This window comes from Neopsephotus bourkii, unplaced genomic scaffold (assembly GCF_033783945.1).
Source record: "Neopsephotus bourkii isolate Nb327-2 ecotype Australia unplaced genomic scaffold, CSIRO-AGI_Nbou_v1 NB_1749, whole genome shotgun sequence".
Classification (NCBI taxonomy): domain Eukaryota; kingdom Metazoa; phylum Chordata; class Aves; order Psittaciformes; family Psittacidae; genus Neopsephotus; species Neopsephotus bourkii.
The window spans coordinates 1,310,059-1,326,238 of NW_026902223.1; the positions used below are offsets into that span (position 1 = coordinate 1,310,059).

Consider the following 16,180-nt stretch of genomic DNA (forward strand, 5'->3'; position numbering starts at 1 on the left):
CACCGCACAGCCCAGCCCAGCCTGGCCCGCCATGAGCTGCCGGCAGCCGAGCGAGCGGGGAGCGAGACAGAGGTGAGGCGGAGGAGCGCGGCCTGCGGGGTGTGGGGGGATGTGGCCTGTGGTGCCCCTGCGGTGCATTGAGCACGGGGTGAGCTGCGAAGGGGATGGGGGGGGAGGAGGGGAGCGGCCTCCTGAGCTGTAGCAGGGGTTAAACGGGAGCTGGGATGCGGTGGTGAATGCTAAAGGAGGAGCCCCGGGTCGGGGTTGGCTGCGCCTGGGAGATCAAAGGGAATGCGGAGGGTATGGGGGGGGCTCGAGGTGTGTGCTTGGTGAGGAAGGGGAGGAGGTAGGCCCTGTCTGGGGAGGGGAGAAGCAGGAGGGGCTGTGGAGCACGTAGGAGCTGGGCCCCCTGTGGCAGTGCTGGCCGAAGGGGGATGGAGGTGTGAAGAGGAGGGATGTGGGGGCGATGCAAGCGGGGGAAAGTCTCCTCTTAGGAGAGGGAGAGGCCGATGGGTGGGCAACGGCTGAGGGGGCTGTGGGCAGCCAGGGCTGGGGAGTGAGGAGGCAGCTCCTGCTCTGTAGGCGTGGAGCAAACACTGGCAGCTGAGTCTGCTGCGGGAGCTTGTCTGTAAGAGAAGATGCGGTTATAAATACCTCCCTTGAGGCTGTTTTGACTCACTTGAGTGTGTATTCAGTTTTAGGCACTGAAACAGCTCTATCTTATATTTTGATTAGGGCCCAGCATGCCGAGGTCCTGGTTGACTTGTGATGTTTGTAGAGTGGGAAGCGTCATCTGATATTAGTACTGAAATACTGTAGGCACTGAGGGACGTTGCTTTGCAGGATTCTGGGTCACTGTTTTGAATCAGCTGCCATGAAGTTATGGGAGGATGGCAAACCCATGGGATGCGGGGAAGGATTTGTTTTCTGTGAGGTGTTTTCTGACAAAGCTTCCTTTCCACATGGAAAACACTGTTGCAACTTGACTTCAGATGCTGTTAGAACAGAGAGACCAAACTCACCCCAGGCACTAACTGCAGGCTCATGCAAGCAAGGTGAATGTAATCGGGTGTTCATTGACAGCGTGGTCACTGCTGCTCTTCCAGGTGCTGTTCTCAGCCTGTCAGATGTCATTCAGAGTCTCAGGCTTATTTTTAGATGTGACTGAGTATTGAGAGCAGTTGCAAGGCTGAGAACTGCAAATGGGTAATGAAATAGGAAGCTGCTGAGCACTGGGTTTAGTGGCAGGTGTGAGTCCTTGTCCCTTGAACTGATAGAAACATCAGCCTGGCTGCTTTGAGAGAAGCATGATCATTTCCTCTGTGTTCTGTAGACAGCAGCTAAGACTGTCTCCACAGCACGTCAGAGGTTTAGATAGAGCATTAATTTAGCAAGTTTTACCCTTAGTTTTGATTTGTCTTCAGAGAACAAAGCAGAAGGTGTATAAATAAGCTGCTAATGCTTTTTTTTTTCTCTCTTTTCCCCCTGCACATTCTTCAGGAAGAGGAGGCGGAATGGCATTGAAGATGATGGTCACATTCCCCAGACAAAGCGTAGTACCAGGAGTACTGTCCTTCAGGACTCTTGGGACACTGAGGTGAGAGCCTTCTTGGGCAAAGTCAGTTCCCTTTGATGCTGAAGTTAAATAACAGGTGGAATAGACTGTAAAATTATACTCATGGAGAATGAAAACACTTCATGTATGTGAGCTCATGAGGCTCAACTCTGTTACTGACTTCAGAGGCCGAAATCTGTGAAGTGTGGTTTGGAAATCAGCGTTTTCCAGGGAATCTGGTTACCTGGGGCCTGAATATTGCTGTTACTGTGTTTCAGACACTGATTCGTAGCACCCAAGTGAAGATACGAGAAAAGCATTTGCTGCCACTTGTGGTTTTGCTCTCTGAAATGAGGTGTGATGTCTCCAGCACTGAGGAGGTGGCTGAGGTAGATGACTGTGTGTGGTCACTTGGCCTGGCCATCTACTCTTACAGCTATGCAGTTACACACAGTAACATGATTATTTGTGGTACAAGGTCAAAAAGCATCCAAGTCGTGCTGGTTGCAGTAGTTCTTATCTGGTGGTTAAAAAATGCTCTGCTGGAGCTCAGCAGTTCAAGCAGGACTTGATTGTTCACAGCTAAACCATTCAAACTGTTGAGTTTCTGCTTGTGTTTGCTGTGATCTTTTGCTGGGGGTGGGATAAATCGTCGTCTTCTCTTGCTGCTCTCATGTCAGGTGTTCTGGGATGGTGCATTTGCTATTTATGAGATTTCTTTTTATATAAAATGCTGATTTCCAAACTGCTGCCAGATTTCCTGAGTTGGTGTCTGTATTAATCATCCGAAACTTCACTGTGTGCATTTCTCATTAGCAACGTGGTTCTGTTGCAAAATGCTTATGAAGGAGAGTGTGGGGCAGAGGCTCCCTCCTGCTTTGTGTTAACAGAATTGATTTCTTGCAAGGTTTTTGAAGCATCCTTGTAGATTCTTGTACAGCCTTTTCACTGCAGATTGCCTGTAACGAGTCATTATGAACTGTTGCACTTACATTGAACTATTAACTATACTATGCACAAAATAGTGTATGTATAATGGAAATAGCTATATGCCTTTGAGCAACGTATCTTTTATCATAGAAAAATGGTTTCAAATGTATATTCACATTTAAAATGACAAGAGCTCTGTAGCCCACCATTCCTGTTTTTGAGGGAGACTTTTAACCCATACACCTTTACAAGCAGCTGATGGGACAGTCACTGGCTCTGTATGGAAAATGCTCCAAGAGCTGAGATACTCATCAGGAAGGAATTTGTTGTGCTGAAAACTGTTCCTGGTTCCTGTACTGCTGTTTAGGCAGCGGTAGAACTTGCTGGGATGAGGTCGTTTTTGCTTCTCGGGTATAACGGGTAGAACCATCCATAGCTGCTTTGCCATCTGACACTGACTCACTTGTCCAACAGGTTAAACACCTCTCCGTGTGTAGAGTAGTTAATGGCTTTGTGGCGGGAGGAGGAAGAATTTAGTGTGGAACAAGGGATTGGAGTAGGAGTAATGAAATTAAGACTATCAGGAAAAGCCTTTCATGGTGAGTGGCAGAAGCACCTTTGCTTGTCATATAAGCACTTGGCGTTTGACTGGGCAAAGCCATTGAAATGCAATGTCAATAAATAGCCTTGTAGTAGCCCTGCAGGAATGGGTGACCTTAACTGTGTCCTGAAAGCTGCTTTGTTTGGGTGTCTGCAGCAAACAGCATGGGCATGGCCCGCCTGCTTCACCACCCCAAGGTCAGTGCCCAGGCTAACACCAGGCTCCTGCTTCCTGCATGCACTTGCCTTGTGGAAGTCTGTTTTTAACACATTAAACCCCCATGTGCAGGCAAGGAGAAGCTCTAACTATTGACACTGTACACAGGTTTCAGTGTGCCCTTTCTCCAGGGAGCAAAACTCACAATGTTGCTGCTGATGAATAGAGCTTGTTTTAGTCTGGCTTGTTTTCTTGCACTGTAGGATCAGCACATTGAGCATGCCCAGACATTCAAGCCAGGAGATTAAATCAGGTTTAGTTGAATGTCTCTTAAAGGACTTCCTGTGCCAAATGGAGGCATTCATGTGCTTACAGCGCACAAGTGCTTCCGATTGATGGCACTTTGGAATTCTAGGCCATTTGTAATACTTTTATTCAGTTGCCTGATACTTTGCCATTAGGAAAGACGGCTCTTTGTGATTAAAAATCATCACAGGCTTTGGGATATTGAGCTAGGAGGGAAAGCGTGTGTGCAGGAGCAGTTTGTAACTTCAAAGGGAAGAGCAGTAAGTGCTTTTCATCTGAGGGCATACCCACACCTGCTATGGTGAAACATGAGCTGAAGTACCGATTCCTTTTGCCTCCCTTTGGTTGGAAATTCACTGTTTTACAGTGTGGATTACTGAGAACATAAAGCTCAGTATGAAATGAGGCGATGTGATACTGGAACTGCGCTTGGATTTTGTCAGGATCTCTTCCCATTTTGTGTCTACTGACAGCAGTACGTATAGGATGAAGGGAGGTGTTTTCCTTCATGGCAGTTCAAACGGGCTGTTGTTTGGTGTTATCCCTCAGTCCCTCCCTTTGAGCCCTGGGTCGCACATGAGCTGGATTCGATGCAAAAGGACATGGCTGGTTTCTCCCACTAGACTGTCCTTTCACCCAGGGGAGACGGGATCCTTCACTCTGCCTTTTACAGGAGTAAAATTGAGGTTCTCTTCCATCTCGATCAATATTGCTCTTGGCACATTGCTGTAATGAAGTACATCTCCTGCAACAAACCACCCCTGAGTGACAGCCACCCCGAGGATGATAGCAGACCTCTGCTCTGCAGCTCAGCCTGTGAGCTGGCACACGATGAAACACTGCGCTAGAACTAGAGCAGACATTAAACATTAGCAAGGCAGAGCCTTTGCCACCGCATTCTGCTTCCTGCTCAGCCTGTCCCTTCTACCAGGAGGTCAGCTCTGCTGTGGTCCCTGCTGCTTGGGTATACATGCAACAAAAGCCCTTCCTTGCTGGGTGTAAGTCAGGTCAGGCAGTTGTAGTGATCCTCTGAGGGGCTGCCACGGGAGAACCCACAAGCCAGGGAATCACCACTGCAAAGCCCTTTGCTCTGATTTTCCCTGGGAAGGAAGGAAGTCTGCAGTGTCCTGGGTCACTCCCTTCCTGCATAACTTCTGTAAAACCTGATTTCTTGTGGTTCCCCTTTGTTGTGCTGACCCATGACAGGATTCCCCAGTGCTCAGCAGCACCGCTGTGTTACGGGTGGAGGTCGCTGACGCACGGCAGCGCCGCTGCTCCCACGTCACAGGATTTGTCTCTGCCGCTCCACAGTGTGACACGATTGAGGTCTTGAATTCAAACTGAAGCCAGATAACGCCTCTGGTAAACTAATCATTAAAGATCTGGAGAGTAGCAGGGGGCTGAATGACTGTTACTTAAGTTCCTGTCACAGTGAGATGCTTCATCACAAATCACATTAATAGATTTAACAGGACTTTTGCTTGGAAGTGATTTAAAACTTCTGTAGCTCCTCAGTGTGATGTTAAGAGGTGCTCATGAGTCAGGTAAACCTCAAAGATGCCCTTTTGATACTTAAAGTACTTATAAACCTTCACTGGGCTCCTTTCCTTTGCCCTTTTGCTTTGTTTCATTGTGTAGATGACTCTCATTGCTGACATGATGACTATAAGGATTCTTTTTTTGTCTAATTGTAGTCCAAATGCGTTACAGAATGTGCACCACAGCCTGGGGAAATGGTAGGTCCCTGACATGGTTTGGGCAATAAATGGGCTTCACTGTGCTAGTGCATTAGAGAAATGGAAATAAAGAGGGTCTGACAAAGCAGATCTGTCAACAGCCTTAGGTGCAGGAAGCACGTCCCAGGACACAATTTAGGCTTTGAAAAGATGAGAGATGCATAAAATAATCACTGCTAACTGCTCTAAAATGTTTGTTGAGATGTGAAACTTCAGCAGTCAGTAATACCAGGTTCTCATTTCGATTTTTGCCTTCATTTGCAGAAGGTGGCTGTAACGAAAAACAGTAAGGAACAGAGACTAAAAGGCAACAAAGTGTCCTGTGCGGTGGGTTTCTCTCCAAGGCTGCTGTGACTTGTCCAGCGTAACAGCATTGCATTCAGTACCTGTGCTTCTATGCAAAATGGGATGGTCTAGCAAGCACCATGTCCTGCCTCCTGTCCTTCTGGGGTTCTTTCCCTCTCTAGTATTAGCAGTGTTAGGAAGAGGAGCTGCTGCTTCCTCAAGGATGACTTTACCCGTGTGTTGCTGTCATCTCCTTGCTGGAGCAAGCCTGGGTGCCGTTGTCTTGCTTGCTGCACTGCCACAGAACTGAAGCATTTTTGGTGCTTAATAAAACAAGGACATTTAGAAGGTTGGATTGTCATGATATGGAATCAGTGCCCTGGGGTTTCCAGTGGCGCTGAGGTGTGGTCCACCCCAAATCCTCATTCAGTGCCTTCCTAGGCCGTTATCACTGCTCATTGACAGACACGGTGGGTGCTGTTTGCACTGTCCTTCAGATACCTCTGCAGTGAGGCCTCCTGGATGTGGTGCTGACTCTTAAATGACTGTAGACTTCCTCAAATTGGTCTTCTGCTGCTGTGGCCACCGAGCTTTGACTTCTGTGGTTTTAGTTTAATACTTAAAATATGGGGGGGTTATTTTGCTGTCACTTCTGCTGGCTGCCTTTATGAATTTACTTCTCCTGGGATGGTGGTGTAGCCATTCTCTCCTTCTTAAGCACCTAAATATTTCCAGTGTTGTCTTGAACAGCCTATCGCACAGTAATGAAACATTTCAGCAGTAACTAATGGAACCTTTCATTAGCAGCCCTTAAAACAGTGTAAGCCAAAGAGTTTTATGTCTTTGAAACGCTGAAAATGATGGTTAGGGCTCTTCCAGTCATTACCATGAAGTGTAATGCTGGCAAATGAGCCCTGTTCTCTCTGTGAGCTAAATCATGACTTCTCTTTTGTGCATGTGGAAGTTTTTTGATGCTTTTCTGCTGTCAAGTAAATCATTATGGAAGACTACTGGGACTACACTGCTGTCCCAGTGCTTAATTGGGAAAAGCTGTGTGTATGTCAAGGTGTTCAAAGACTTAAAATGGGAATTGTGCTGCTTTTAACAACCTCTTGCTTTGGATGCTTCAGATCTCATTTTAGAAAGATTGACTTGTAGGAAACTGCTTTGCATGGTGCTTACCTAAAGTGTCTGCTAGAAGAGAAGAGCACAGCTCTCCCTTGCCCTGTCTGCCTTCACTGCCCCCTGCAGCTCAGCAGGAATGTGCTTTATTCCCAGTTCTCGGATGAACTCGGCAAACTTCACTAGTGCTAACGTGGGTCGTGGGGGCAGAGCTGGTGGGTCTAACACTGAAAGATGAAATCCAATGCACCGGAGGTCAGTGAACCTCCAGGTGGAAGTTTGCTCATCCCTTCAGCTCTGCAGAGCTTTCCATGGGTTGGCGGTATTGGAAGCGATGAATGCCAAGAAAGCACTTGGTGGATTTATGTCACTCCATCAGGCTGAATGTGAGCCTGAAATATGAAGGGGAGGGACTTACTGTAAAGATGATTTACTTATCTAACGTGTCTCCTGTTACGGACAGGAGAGAAAACAGTGTGATTTTGCCATTAACCTTCTCTTTGTCTCAGTCTTCCAGCAGCGATAGTGGCAGCAGCAGCAGCAGCTGTAGTAGCAGTAGCATCAACAGCCCTGACAGAGCGTGCGGTGCAGAAACCAGCCTCAACCCCGTCATTGCGGGATCCAGCCCTGTCTCCTCTCAGTCCATCCATGAGCAGTCTGCACTAAGCCAAGGTCCTTACTTCCACATCAACCAGATCCTGAAGGAGGCACACTTTCACAGCCTACAGAGCCGGGGACGCCTTCCCACATGATGAACCAGCAGCTCCCTGCCTTCTGTGAAGGGACAGCACTGTGTAGATTTGATATTTCAACTCAAAAGTTTGTTAAAAATGGAATTGCACAAAATGCCTGTTGCCTTTTCAGTCTATATTTGAAATAACAGGTTAACAGGGAATTGTTTACTTGTGGTTTGCTGCACTATTGCAATGCAAAAGGGGCTTTTAAGCAATTTTTATAGGATTCATTTTTGGGGTGGTTTTAAAGTACTTGTCAAGAGGAGACTTGAGGAATCCCCATTTGTGTTATAGGATTGCAAAATGTCCAGTTCCAATCGACTGCCTAATCTGTTTGTTAGCAGTTTATTGCTTTCTGTAAAGTTCTTTCCAGCGTTCATGTTCAGTTTTATAAGTCTTTTTTAATTTCAATAAACTAGTAAAAAATTTATTTGGCAACATAATTCCTTTGAGCATTGAGAGTCACCGAGACAGGGAGAATAGGTGCTACCACTGGAATCCCTTAGGACTGCTCCAGTGGCAAACTTCCCACCTAGCTCAGTGCAGGGCGAGCTTTATCTGGATGGAGCTTTACTGCTGCAGTACTGAAATGTGAAACTAGAAGCAGGAAGGTTCAGGCAGCTGGAGCTGCAGTGCCAGGCACCTGCTGGGTTCATACTGGAGCAGACTGGTGGTACCTGATGGCAAGAGGAGTCTGATGTTGCTCCAGTGCCCGTTTCTAGCTGTGAAATGTTTTGTTTTCTATTAGTGTGTAGGTTGTTTTGGGGTTTTTTTCTTTAATTTGATTTTAAGGCTAGCAACTTCTAAGGAACAGGAGGTGAAAGAGTAGCTGCAGCCAGAGGGCATGGACATCCCTGACCCACACCTGGTTCACCTGGTGCACTGTGACCTGGCTAAGGACAGACAATACTCCTCTTCTGACAGCACCAGCAGAGGTGGCCCCGGTCCCTGCCAAGGGGGGAGAACGACCTCAGTGAAGACAGAGACACAGCCAGATGTTTCAGTTTTTACTGGGTCACTTGGTCATGCCAGAAAGCCAGCCCAGCTTGAAGAGAGAAGGTGCTGCTGTGTCTTCCTCCTCGGTTACAAGCTGCCTGAACAAAGAGCCAGGGCGCGACGCCTCATCTTCTGCTCTTGTGAGTACAGGAGCTGGAACCTGTTAGTTCATGTAACAAAAGCATCTGTAACTATTAGAGCATACCTCTGAGTTCTCCCCACCCTCAACTACAGCCACTGCAAGGAGGTGTAGGCTACAGAACAGCTCTTCCCAGGCAATGGGAGCTTGAACCACAACCGAAGCGGTGCCACTCCAGGTGGTGAGTGACAGACTGTTCTGAGCAGCAGAAGCACAGCATCTGGCTGTTGTTAGCAACAGGTGACTCTTTTGATGTCATTCAAAGCGGACTTTAACCTCTCCAGAACCATTTGAGCATAAAAGAAGGAGCAAGCATCTGTCAGGTGTCGACAGGAGTGTGGCTAGCACTCAACACACATGTGCCACCACAGCAGGCGAGGGGAGTGGTAGGAGCGAGCCACACACCACTGCACGCTTCTACTCCAGCTGAGGTGTAAGAGGTAAAGAATACCTTCAGTGTGAAGCTTTGGGCTTTCAAACAACCCTCATACTATGTCTGGTCTGGTCTCAGACCATGAATAATGGAGAACAAGAGTTGCAGAGTAAACTGCATCAGCATCTCAGGTAACACTCAGACCTTTTCTGTCCCTATGGAAGGGACATAACCACAGATGGATTATTGTGTTAATAATAGCTAAAGGAAAGAGATTACTAATTACTGCTTCCTGTAGCAGTGAGGTATTCCTTGGCTCTCAAGCCTCAGCATAGAGATCTCCATCTAAGTGGATGTTTTAAATGTAACAACGTTGTCTACTTCTAAAACTCAGAAACAGGACAACACAAAGCCTTTGCAAGAGAAGCAAACCACTCTGCTCACACAGGCTTCAATACCCAAGCCAGGCTTCGTCAGGAGTTAGAGGTCCGCATCCCACTGGAAAGGAGTTCAGATAAATTAGCTTGTATCCTTCAAGAGTTCCTGCAGCCATCTTTAAATGAATTGTCTTCTATGCAATGACCTCAAAATGCCTCATCCCTGCATTTTTATGCTGGTTATTGCTTATGTTTTACCACAGAGCAGAGGGCCCCCAAAATCCGGGGGCCATCAGTTGGTTTGTTGAGGGTCAGGGGGAAACCCATCTGGTGCTGTGTTGCTGCAATGGTTCTCTGGTTTGACCGAAAATAAAGATGAGGTTAAACATGAACTGCTTGGCTTTGTTCTTTCCCTGCAAGCCCTAGTGTTGGTGGCAGAATGAGTACTGCCAGGAAGCGAGTACAGCCCCACTGACTGACCTGAACTCTCTCTGTGCTCCTAGAAGCAGACTTGGTCTTCCGTGAGCTCGACATACTCAGCGGCAGAAGTCCAAATCTTGTAAGAGATGCAAGACAGAAACGTGGCCAGTGAGAGGGAGGCAGCAATTCCAGACGTTCTGCTTCCCCAGAGGACACAGGAATGAATGCCTTACCTGATCTGGCTGGATGCTAATGGCAAGATGTTGTGTTGCTCCTGGGAGCTGAGCGTGCCGCTCCTGCTCGTGTACTGGTTCTCCGTCCCGGTCAGCAAGCCAAAGAGAACCTAGGAGGCATCAAGGGGCTGTCTGCATTTGGGAGCAGCTGAGCACACCATACACTGGTGAGCACAGAGCTTGGATTTGGTTTAAGTTTGAACACAGTGTCTCCCTTCCCCCTGTGACTCTTGCTTTTAATTGGTGCTGCTTTTTATCACGGTAGGTTAGTTCTAGGCCTGTTTCAGCACTACTTAACCCGATTAGAGCTGCACAGGCTCCAGTGAATCCCATTAGATAAAGTTCAGCCAACTCATCTTGAGCTGGCATTAAATACTCTTCCCATTTCTGCCTAAGTGCCTGCAGTTATCTTTAGGCATTAAGCAGTTTCTGAAGCTGCCCTTCAGAACATGTTTTGCTTCCTGTGCCTTGAACTCACGGAGGTTCGCTGAACCAGGCGATTCAGGTTGCTGTTCAAGTGTGGAGTGAAAACGTCCAAGTCAAACGGATCTATGTGTCCCTCCAGGAAGTCTATCACCTTCTCCATCCTACGAGCAGAGCAGAGGAGCCCTAGCAGGGGTTACATCCCAGCACCGGTTGCCAAGGCCAACAGAGCGGTTTCACAATGAGGTGACAGAGCAAAAACGGGAATTACTCAGCAGAACAGCTGAAATCTCCAGCTATTCCACAACCTACAACATCTGCTGTTGCAGAGGAACCTCCTCCCTCTGGTATGTCCAAGAGATGCCTCGGTTCTCAAGACTGGAGCATATACAAGGTTTTAACTCTATATATAGACATGCTGGGTACAGGAGGCCACCATCTCTGAGCCCTAGGCTGCAGAATTCCACCCCACCTCCTATATTTTGAGGATGAGCATCCTCCTGGCACTGATCAAGCTGCTGGTTTAAACCATTTTAGGGCCCCAGAAGCTCCTGCTGGTATCTGAACCCCAGAACTGCATCCCACCTGGAGTCGTGCTTGATCCTGCTGGGTTTTGTTTCCTCACTCTTTGCTGTCAAGATGATGCTCAGGTACCGCAGGTCATAGAGTAGCTGCAGAGCTCTGTTCTGGGTCATGGGGAAGGTGCCTGCTTTCTGCAAACAGGACAGACAGGAACAAGGCTCTTCACTCACACAGAAGGTGTCAAAGGACCGCTTCAAGGAAATGCTTAGAACCACCAGCATCAAGCACCATCCAACCTAACAACCTTTCTGAGCAGTCTGGTGTCTGATCCCTCACTGCCTCAGTTCTGGGGCACGCAGGGGAAGACTGTTCTCACCCCTTCCAACGCTCACAGGCAGACACCTTCCATGCTGAGGGATCATCCTGCTCACGTACCTTCTCCTGCTTCTCCTCCATAAGCTTTTCATAGGCAGCAAGCACTTGTGCCATGCAGCCCCTGAGCAGTTCCTGCAAGGTGACTTTGGGAAGAGTGTGGCCACCGACCCGGTTCACCTCTTGGCACAGGCTGAAGAGGAGGCACTGCACGCACCAGGAGGGCTGTGGAGGAAAACCCTGTTAGTTTAACATGGTCTGTAAGCTGCGTTAGCTTTACTTCAGCAGCTTCCTACTTCTGTGTATAAACCAGGCTTAAGTCCTTCAGCTCAGTTTTACAGGATCTGGGCCAACGGTCTTCATTTGAATCTACAGCAGCAGCTCCCTCATTTCCTTCCCCTGTCCTTAGGAGGTATCTCAGAGAGCAAGTAAAAGCACTGGGGAGCATTTTGCTGTGCTTGTAATACCAAGCAAACTCCACAGCAGGCCGAAATGTTGGCTCTGGAGGCTTCTCCCCCCAGCAGGCTGTTTCTGTGTGCTTACCATGGAGATGTACCTCGTACCTGCATGGGCAGCCGGATCTTGGACGTCACGGTGGTTCCAGACTCGGTCTCCTCCTGAATTTCAATTTCATCCCAGCTGGTGGCTGTGGCCAGGACAGAGCCAGCCGTGTCCAGCAGCAACGTGCGGGTAAAGCACTCGACCAGCCCCTAACAGCACAAAACACAAAGCACACAGTCAGAGGACAGGCAGCATGAACGGGAGCATCAAGGGACAAGCAGCCTGGTCCTGCCTGCAGAGAGCCCCCCATGACTCCCAAAGTGAGTCTTACAGAGACCATCCCACTAGATGCCACCTCCTCTCCCCATGAGTTGACTTAGCAGCACGGAAGCAGCACAGCGAGCTCTCAGCAACCAGCTAAGGAGCAGCAGCGCTGACCACAGGGAGCTGAGCCAGCACAACCCATGCAGGACGCAGTGGTGAGGGGAGAAACAGCTCCTTACTTTGGTGACAGCCGAGCTCCAGATCTGGTAAGCAAAGAGGCTCTGCTGCAGGAGCTCTGCCTTCACCCCCTGCCACTTGGCCTGCACGGGGCTCACTTCCTGGCCTTTCCCCTTCCCCAGCTTCTTGGTGGAGCGGGTTTCCTTCAGCACCATCTCCGAGCTGCCCGACCGGCCCAGGACACACTGCTTCAGGTGAGGGCACAGCTCGGTCAGGGACTGGCAGAGTCTGGCCATGAAGAGGACAGCGTTGAGCCTGGCATCACTGGGAGCATCCGCCTGCCCCCCCAGCAGGCTCTGCGTGCGCTGGAGCTCTTCACGCACACAGCCCAGTACATGGTGGATGCAGGCGATGCAGCGGTCACGGAGCAGCCCCTCCACTGTGCCAGCATCAGCATAGCGGTCAAAGGCAGAGCGTGGCTGCACAGCAGGAGCAGCCTCCTTGGCCGAGGGGTCCACGGGGAGGTAGGAGAGGAGATCATCCAGCCTGGCCTTCAGCTTGCAGTCCAGAGCCGAGCAGAAGCTCTGCACGCACGGCGTCAGCGCCTGCGCCTTCATGGCCAGGCCGCTCTTGGTGAAGGGGCTGCGGTTTGCCACGCTGACCCACGCCGCGTCGCAGGGCAGGTCGCTGGAGCTCTCTGACCACAGGAACAGAGCCACGTTGTGCTCCAACTGGATGTGCTTGCTCGGGGCAGAGGTGCTGGGCTGGACTTCAAGTTCCTGCAAGGCGACGGTGAGAAGCTGTCCGGAGCTGCTGGAGATGGAGTCAAACGCTTCTTTGGTCAGGGTCTGGAACAGAAACCCAACAGCACTTTTACAATGTGCCTCCTGCTGCTTACAGCACTTAAACCACACGCTAACACCAGCAGTGAACAAGGGGGAGCATAGAGCAAGGCTCCCCCGAGCTGCCACCCACCTCCAGCCTGTCCAGGAAGAGCTGCTGCAGCAGATCCTCCCAGAGGGAAGCAGGCTTGTCCAGGAGGCGATGGCACAGCGCATCCCACTTGTGGCTCACGGGCTCGCTCGTGAGCAGCTCCCACACGGCATCACGAATCCCTGCGAGGCCTTTCATGCTCTTCACATACACCAGCAGGTTGCTGACCCCTGCCCTGATGTCCTCACTGCACCTGAAGGACACGTTTGGCTTCACTGACTTGCTCAGGCACAGCCCCACGGAAGGCAGGAGGGAATGTGGGCTCCTTAACCTGAAGAGGCTTTGCCTATGGAATCACTTATGGGGCTGAGGGTGCCTCCGGGGGAGGCAGCTGCACCCCAGAGCCCAGGAACACACTGAAACCGGGAGCATGGTGCCCCGGGAACACTGGCAGCAGGGAGGGCTGCTGGGGCTCTGGGAAGCAATGCAGGGGACACATCCCATGGCCAGCAAACACATGGGGAGCGGGGCTGCAGCTGGGGCAGGGACCAGCTGGCTCCATCAGATAATGACACAGGACTAACGAGGCTGCTAATGAGGCTGTAAGGGGCAGGCAGGGCTGTAGGTGGAGGGCAAGGCATGCTGGGGTGGAGCTGGCAGCCCTATAAAGGGTGGCTGGTTCCCTCTTCCAGTCTAGGGAAGGGCAGTGAGGAGAAAGGAGGTGCTGGAGCAAGAGCTAAGTGAGCCAGGTAAGAGATTCCCTTCTCATTTACTCTGTGCTTGTTTGCTGGTGGCTATAGCAGAATAAGGCAGCTCTAGACATATCTCTGTGGTTTGTTATGGCAGTGGTACAGCCTGGCTGTCAGGATGGGGCAGTGCTGCCTCTGGCTGTTCAACTGCAGGGAAAAAGGAAGGCTGGGCAAGCAGCCTGCCTGCAGTGAAGGAGGATGTAAATGAGCTTGGTTTTGCTTTGTGCTATGTGGTGCCTGGGAGAGAACTGCAGGGTGGGTGGTGTTGCACTCACATGGTGATCCACTTCTGCAGCGTCTCTCTGAGGTGCTCCTGGCTGATGGGATGGGCCAGGGTCCGCAGGGCCGGCTGGAACTCCACCACAGCCTCCGGGAGGTACCGGAACCAGCTGCTCAGCTTCAGCTCCTCCTCCAGAACCCCCCCTTTCCCTGCAAGGAGACAGGGAGGGCATCAGCCCAGCACGGGGGGAACCTCCTGCCTGCAAACAGAGCTGCCTGTGCCCTCACCTGCTGGGTGCTGGCCTGTGGCGCTCTCCAGGATGGAGAAGAGCAAACCACAGGGCAGGGCTGGATCCGGCAGCATCCCTTCGGGCACGGTGTAGAAGAGAGCATGGGCCTGGTACAGGGTCGTGGTTAACAGCTCCATCAGCGAGCACACCTGAGCTTTTATACCTGCGCCTGCAGAGCAATGCCTTTCAGTTGAGGCAGCCCCTCCAACAGAGCCCTGTGCTTGCAGTGAGCCTTCAGGGAAGGGCTGGAGGGCAAAACACTCGTTCCTTTACAGATGAGCTTAGCTTCAGGTCCTTAGCACTGTTAATCCGCATGGCATTTTGGTGCTGGACCAAGTGCTGTGAGCCCCATCACCACAGTGCCATGGGGGCTGTGTCCCCACCATAGTGAGCTTCACAGGCCCAGCCCACCCGCTCCTGTTGGGGCAAGAGGGAGAGGAGGTGCAGGGGTACTGACCGTGGTGGGGCTGGTTGAGGAGCTGCTGGATGGCCAGCTTCCTGGCCAGCAGGAAGTCAGCGAGGGCCTGGCGCGGCGAGCTGTCCTCCAGCAGCATGATGGCACACAGGGCTTCGGCCACCGCCTGGTCCGACACCGTGCGGCTCTTCAGCAGGGCCTTGCTCTCCTGCAGGATGGTGGATCTGGAAGGGAAGGAGGTGAACAGTGAGCGCCTGGGTGATGGAGGGATAGGTTCAGGTGTGGTTATGGGGCTGGGAGAGCTCTGAGAGCCCCACGTTCTGCGGTCATGGAATGGTTTGGGTTTGAAGGGAACTTAAAGCTCCTCCAGCTCCAACCCCTTCCACTGGAGCAGCTTGCTCCAAGCCCCTGTGCCCAACCTGGCCTTGAGCACTGACAGGGATGGGGCACCCCCTCCAGCATCCCCCCGGCCTCCTCCCCAGCGCCCACCTGAGGTGGCTGGCGGCAGCCACCTGCCGCAGCAGGATGGGGAAGCGGGCAAGGACCGGGCTGCTGCGGGCCCGGGGAGCATCGAGCTGGAGCTGGCGGCGGAGGTGGGCTCCGAGCAGATGGAGCCGGGCCGCGGGCAGGTACCGGCCGCCCTCCACTGCCCCCCACACCCTCTCGGGCACGTCCAGCAGCAGCTTCAGCTGCGCCGCCGCCCGGTAGAAGCTCTGCTGAGCCGGCGGCCGAGCCTGCAGGAGGGAGAACAGGAGGTCAAGGGGGGAGCTCCGAGCCCGCCCCGCCGCGCCCCTCGCCGCCATCCCCTCACCGGGACCGCGGGGCCCGGCCGGGCCGCGCCGCCGCTCTGCAGGCCCCGCACGGCGCCCAGGAGGCGCTCGGCGCTCAGGCGCATCTCGGCGATGGTGTCGGCCGCCTCGATGAGGTCTCGGTACCGCTCGCCCACCATCTGCCGCAGCTCCTCCCGCTTCTGCTCGATGTCGGCGCGGAGCCGCCGCTCCACCGCCCGCAGCTCGGCCGCTGTGTGCGCCTCGAACAGCGCCTCGGCCTCCGCGCCCCGCGCCGCCATGGCCGCGCCGCCCGGAACCGCGCTGACGTGGGCGGCGCCATCTTGGGCACGGGAAAGGGGAGGGCGGCGGGGAGGGGCGGGGCGCGGCGCCGCCATCTTTGTGCAGGGCAGAGCCGCGCGGTTGCCGTGGCGACGCGGGGCTGGAGGAAGCGCGGATTCCATCGGGATTTGTGGGGTGGATCCTGCCCTGGCGCCCGTTTCCCGGGAATGGGCCCCTCCTGGCGCCTCCCCGCAGCGCTAGAGGGAGACAGCGGGGCTGGACCGAGCATCGGGACCCTGCCAG

At 52.2% G+C, this 16,180-nt stretch overlaps 2 protein-coding genes and 1 long non-coding RNA gene across 8 annotated transcripts; 2 read left to right on the top strand and 1 right to left on the bottom strand.

The window, feature by feature from the left end:
- On the top strand, positions 1 to 7,855 carry VCF1 (VCP nuclear cofactor family member 1). Of its 4 annotated transcripts, none has more exons than XM_061377110.1 (4): positions 1 to 72; positions 1,501 to 1,597; positions 5,549 to 5,611; positions 7,201 to 7,855. In XM_061377110.1, the coding sequence occupies exons 1-4, from the start codon at positions 32 to 34 to the stop codon at positions 7,441 to 7,443; spliced, it is 444 nt and encodes a 147-aa protein (XP_061233094.1). In that variant the 5' UTR covers positions 1 to 31; the 3' UTR covers positions 7,444 to 7,855. The 4 variants fall into 4 exon arrangements, with proteins under 4 accessions (XP_061233094.1, XP_061233096.1, XP_061233098.1 ...); XM_061377112.1 differs by lacking the exon at positions 5,549 to 5,611 and adding an exon at positions 5,243 to 5,284 and having other exon boundaries at positions 4 to 72; XM_061377113.1 differs by lacking the exon at positions 1 to 72 and adding an exon at positions 563 to 1,055.
- A 564-nt stretch (positions 7,856 to 8,419) lies between these two features.
- COG1 (component of oligomeric golgi complex 1) lies at positions 8,420 to 15,919 on the bottom strand. Of its 3 annotated transcripts, XM_061377109.1 has the most exons (15): positions 15,640 to 15,919; positions 15,318 to 15,562; positions 14,871 to 15,052; positions 14,412 to 14,582; positions 14,180 to 14,333; positions 13,198 to 13,408; positions 12,285 to 13,070; positions 11,844 to 11,990; positions 11,344 to 11,505; positions 10,972 to 11,099; positions 10,442 to 10,550; positions 9,964 to 10,073; positions 9,791 to 9,866; positions 9,392 to 9,431; positions 8,420 to 8,581 (listed from the first exon to the last, which is right to left on the bottom strand). In XM_061377109.1, exons 1-14 carry the CDS (start codon positions 15,895 to 15,897, stop codon positions 9,414 to 9,416), a joined length of 2,757 nt encoding a protein of 918 aa, XP_061233093.1. In that variant the 5' UTR covers positions 15,898 to 15,919; the 3' UTR covers positions 8,420 to 8,581; positions 9,392 to 9,413. The 3 variants fall into 3 exon arrangements, with proteins under 3 accessions (XP_061233093.1, XP_061233091.1, XP_061233092.1); XM_061377107.1 differs by lacking the exon at positions 9,392 to 9,431; XM_061377108.1 differs by having other exon boundaries at positions 8,420 to 9,431.
- On the top strand, positions 8,432 to 9,702 carry LOC133225075 (uncharacterized). Its single transcript, XR_009729018.1, has 2 exons — positions 8,432 to 8,561; positions 8,656 to 9,702. It is a non-coding gene; the product is annotated as an uncharacterized LOC133225075 (long non-coding RNA).
- Positions 15,920 to 16,180: the final 261 nt, after the last annotated feature.

What these genes read in the sequence shown, in the direction of transcription:
- VCF1 (XM_061377110.1), top strand. Translation starts at nt 32, where the DNA reads ATGAGCTGCCGGCAGCCGAGCGAGCGGGGAGCGAGACAGAG. An exon ending in GAGCGGGGAGCGAGACAGAG is followed by an intron (nt 73 to 1,500) that starts GTGAGGCGGAGG and finishes CACATTCTTCAG; the next exon opens with GAAGAGGAGGCGGAATGGCA. An exon ending in AGGACTCTTGGGACACTGAG is followed by an intron (nt 1,598 to 5,548) that starts GTGAGAGCCTTC and finishes CTTCATTTGCAG; the next exon opens with AAGGTGGCTGTAACGAAAAA.
- COG1 (XM_061377107.1), bottom strand. Translation starts at nt 15,897, where the DNA reads ATGGCGGCGCGGGGCGCGGAGGCCGAGGCGCTGTTCGAGGCGCACACA. An exon ending in CTGCAGAAGTGGATCACCAT is followed by an intron (nt 13,409 to 14,179) that starts GTGAGTGCAACA and finishes CGTGTCCTTCAG; the next exon opens with GTGCAGTGAGGACATCAGGG. An exon ending in GCCTGGTTCAGCGAACCTCC is followed by an intron (nt 10,074 to 10,441) that starts GTGAGTTCAAGG and finishes GATGCCTCCTAG; the next exon opens with GTTCTCTTTGGCTTGCTGAC.